The sequence below is a fragment of the Myzus persicae genome, unplaced genomic scaffold (assembly GCF_001856785.1).
Source record: "Myzus persicae strain clone G006 unplaced genomic scaffold, MPER_G0061.0, whole genome shotgun sequence".
NCBI lineage: Eukaryota > Metazoa > Arthropoda > Insecta > Hemiptera > Aphididae > Myzus > Myzus persicae.
The window spans coordinates 444,986-449,931 of record NW_019104189.1 but is presented as its reverse complement, the minus strand read 5'-3'; the positions used below and the strand labels follow the sequence as shown (position 1 = coordinate 449,931).

General features: G+C 29.1%; 1 protein-coding gene across 1 annotated transcript; it reads right to left on the bottom strand.

The window, feature by feature from the left end:
* Positions 1 to 985: 985 nt before the first annotated feature.
* On the bottom strand, positions 986 to 3,241 carry LOC111039769 (acanthoscurrin-1-like). Its single transcript, XM_022323390.1, is given in 4 exon segments — positions 986 to 1,242; positions 1,245 to 1,310; positions 1,378 to 1,558; positions 3,076 to 3,241. Coding segments are annotated over 4 exon segments (483 nt in total). The 5' UTR covers positions 3,100 to 3,241; the 3' UTR covers positions 986 to 1,030.
* Positions 3,242 to 4,946: the final 1,705 nt, after the last annotated feature.

Genomic DNA, 4,946 nt, shown 5'->3' with positions numbered 1-4,946 from the left:
TTAAAATATTTTATATTTAACTACTTTTCCCTTAATATATTTCTTGTAATTTGCTCTTCTAAGGTGAAACGATAGATTATACGATAGTCAATACCAAACATTTTTATATTTTTAGGAGTTTATTAGCGTGTGAGTCTTTTGAATGTGTGCATAATATAGTAATAGTTAAAAAAATTGTGTGTAAAAACAGGGTGTGCGTATAAGAGTTATGTCTATATGACCAATCTGTATAAGTATAAAAGTAATATTTACAGCAAAACCATTTATTTGCTGTCACCAATAAAACTAGTTCTGCGATATTATGTAATCTGAAATAAAAATTTAATTTTTTATAAAGTTTGTTTATTTCATATACTTTTATGATTTTTTTTTTCAATTCTGTAAGATCACTGTTAAAATGCATACATTTTTAAATTTAAAAATCAAATTTAAGGGGAAGGATTGAAATTGCTTTAGCATTCGTAGATAATTTATGAACTACCTAGTTATTTCATAAGATAACGGAATTCAACACTTTAGGTGTAACATATACACATATAACATGTTGCATATTTTGTAAATTTTAATTAAAACTATTAATTTGTTTTAAATTTTTTGTCAGATACTTTCATTTAGTGTCACTGAAAAGTCAAAGTATAGATAATTATTGATTTCATGACGAATTCACAATATTAATAATTATTGATTAAAACCTATATGGTTAAGCTTTTAATGATAAAATACTGGTGTATATATTTAATGCTTTTTTATAATTTAAAAAAACATGTTTTAATTTACGACCGTCAATAATTCATTGAAAATAACATTAACAACTTATTATGGTAATAATATTGATTTAGATACCAACTACTAGTCTACTAAACTCAATTTTTTAACCGCTCGAGAAAATAATTGTTGTTCTCAAGCTCATTTATACATAAATAATAAAGAATCACTATTAATTTGTAGCCACCTAGAAAAAATATCAATAAAAAAATAAAAAAAGTAAAATAAAAAAAAATCTTCAATTTATTAAATATATCGAGAACTGTTAGGTATTGGTTAACATTTTACTGAAAAACATAATACTCTTTGATTCAGAAGGAAAATGAGGTGTGCCTGTGGTATAATTATTATAAGGTATTATTAATAGTGTCCGTGTCCATGTCCGTAGCCGTTTCCGTAACCATTTCCGTAGCCATTTCCATAGCCATGTCCATAACCCTGATTGCCACCATAGTATCCACCATGATTTCCGTATCCACTATTGTAACCGTACCCATTATTGTATCCATGACCACCATACCCTTGTTGTCCGTAGCCACTGTAACCTGGAAAATAAAAATAATTTGTTGAATATGGATATCGTTATACGGTCATTTTTAAAGTTTGTCTTACCTCCAGTGAATCCAACTCCAACACCTACTCCATAGCCGCTTCCATAACTATCGTAACCTCCTCTGTGACCTCCATAGCCTCCGTATCCACCGCCATAACCACCACCGAAACCACTGCTATACCCGATAAATCCAATAGGTGTAGCTGTTGCGAGGGCTAGAGTAGCTGCCAAAAATACACACTGAAACATACAAAATAATATTTATGATTTCACATAATATACTGCACGAGTTTTGAAATTTTATAAGAATATACGCTACGAATAATATATTGATAGCAGCTAAATAACTAAAAAAAATTTTATAATAATTCCTGTTTTTACAATTTTCTTTTAAACAATTTTTTTTATATAATATTTAATCAAATATCTTTATGAAATGTAATAAAATATAATGAATTGAAGATAAAGGTGTGGTAGGACAATACATTATTTGTGAACGAAACAATATTTAACGCAACAATAATCAACAGTACTTATTTAGAATCCCCGTTCTGAAATCATACCTGGAATGAATATTGTAATGAAACACGATGAGCGTTGTAAGTCGCTACTCACACGGCTATAGCTTTTTTTAAATACCGAAGCTCAGAAAAATAGAGCAATGAAGTTTCTGTCTGGATTGAGAAAATATAAGACAAACATAATATTATACCGATCAAGCAGCGAAATAGGTAGCTTAATTTTTTGGTGTTTGATTCTGGCTTAAGAAATATTTTACCCCTAATATTGTATTTTCATTCGGCCGTAAGTGCCTAAATATAACATAATACATGGTATGGATGAATTTCCAGTTCACCGACCCTCAATCCGTCGACTGCCTGTATTTAAGTAATTTTATACAAACTAATAAAATTATTTATTTATATTTTATACACATACAAAATATCTGATATAATAAAATAAATATAATGAAATGTAGTAATACGATGATGGGGGTTAAACATAACTATATAGATACTAAATAGGGAAGTTAAAATTGTTGTCACCACGATTATCCACGTATTTATACTTTATAGCTTATAGTATTCAAGCTTTTCCTTCACCTTTTTTGACTATTATAATTTTTCACTTCAAGTAAATCCTGATTTTTAAAACTTAATTTTACATCAATCCATAACAGTGGGAAAAAATGTAATGCATAAGTTATGTGTTCGTGACAGTACCTAGTGCCTAAGTCCTCTGATTCGATCAGTCAAATATTACTACAAACAATAAATCATAAATTTCATTTAAAAACCTCAATGGACTTTTCAGTTATTTATTCATTTATATTTAGAGGTAGGTTCATACATTTTGACAGTAGGTATTATAATAATTGTATTTCTACTCCAAAAATCTCGTAGAAATCTTGTAGAAATTGGGAATTTTTTAGGAACCATTAAAAACACGTTATTTGGTCAAAAAACTTAATATTAACTGATTGGGTTTTGACGGAATGGACATAAACCATAGTAATATGTACCCATACCAAATTTAATTCTGGATTGAATCTGACTGGTAAGTGGTAACAAGATAATTGTAAAAAACTCAATGTATAAGTATAACATAGTTATTCGAGTACACTTATCAAATTATGACATTTAAAAAAATGTATTTGCGGGTCTGATGAATGATAATAGTGGTCCTATGAACACGATGGATCGATTTGGTAGGTTTTGGGGAGGTGCGTAAAAATAATAATTCATAAAAATACGTACCAAGACGAGTTTGCAGGAGCTCATGTTTGTTTCTTTCGTCCTCAGAACGGTTATTATAACAATAATTATTACTGACTGCAGCGGACTACTATTTCTTGGTTCTTCGGGCGATTTCCAGAGACGTCTGATTCCGTATCATCGGACACTCGGCGTTTTATTTAGTGCTAAATCCGCTGTGTAGCGTGCAAGTTTTTTTTATTTTTTGGTTTCTGCCGCGCTCTTGGTTATTCGTCCGGGACGTTGGCACCGGTTTGGCCTTGCAATTTCGACCACGGTATGAAAAACCAGTTTTCCTCGTTTTAATTTTTTTGCACGCACAGATGTACATTATATTATCTTCACATAGGTACCCTTTTACTGAAGCCCGAACAGCGTTCCGACGAATAAATTTCAAGATTTATGCGTAAGATTATATGGTGGATAATAATATAATATGCTAATATAGTAATGTATATGATATCATTATAAACCCATGTAGTAATAGTATAATATCGTGTTCGGATTTTCGCTCGATACCCATAATTTGCAAAGAGACGACGAGTATATTCATTATTAAAAAAGCTGCATATATTAAACGTTAATCAACAAATATACGTTTAAAAAAAAAATAGTAAATATATTAACTATTTTATATTTGAGTATGTTATAAGTTTGTTTATGCTGAGTGGTAATAAAATACAATATTCAGACACATATAGTACCTATGGATTTTGAATTTTTTTTTCCGTTTTGCGAAACACCACCAACTATGTCAAATGACTCATTTAATGGCAGTATGAAAATATACAGAGTGTTTAATTATGTAGGTCTCACCATCCTCAACATTAAAACGAGCTATTGTTGTTTGATTAATCAACACAAACATTAGTGATCTATATTTACGTAAAATAACTTTATGAACAATTTGTATCTGAAATATGTATAAGAATTACGAAATTAACAAATACAGTGGTCACCACTTACACTTTGGTGCTTGACCAAACTAATAACATATAAGCTGATTTATAACAATAAACTAGAGTATAAAAAATAATAAAACATATGTTGAATCAATAAACATAATGTAAGTTGCATCTAATTTAATACACACATATTATTATTTAATAATTATAATTGTTTATAGTTTATTATTTAAATTTTTTTATTTTGAGTGAATAGGTAGGATAACAAAAAAACATATACTTTGTAATGATGTTGGATCTCTTGAATTATTGTAGTACCTACCTAGGAATTCATTTCCCAAAATATCTCGTTTTAAAAATATTACACAGAAGAACAATTATTGAAGGGAAAAAACACGATAAAACATTACGTATAATACAGAGAATTACTCACTATTATACTATATATAATATTAAGTATATGCGTAATCGTTTTTTTCTCGTCATATACCAACTCGCTGACTACTAAATATGTTTGTGTCGCATATTTTATTTCTTAATGTTCTTAACTTTTTGCTACATCGCCTATAAAATTATAGTTTATAACATTATTTATCTAAAATACATTTTCTTAGCAATTATGGTCTAACGAGAACGCTAAAATTTAAAATCGTTTTTGTAACCTAGGTCTGAACTCGATTTATGAAGCAGTAATTTTCTAAATGTAGATGTGTCTACTGCGTATAGTGACTGATAAACAGTATAGCTGAATTTCGATAAACAATGACTAAAATTTAACTGTCCACATGACCTTATGACTTCTTATGAGTTATGCGATTAGTGTGTTTTATTTGTTGAACATGATAAACATGCTAATGGGTTGGCCGCAATTTATACATTAGTGTCGTGAGTAGTCTATTGGTATTCTATTTGTATGACATTTTATTTGGATTGTTTTTGTTCACTCTTCTTTACTATTATACACCATTA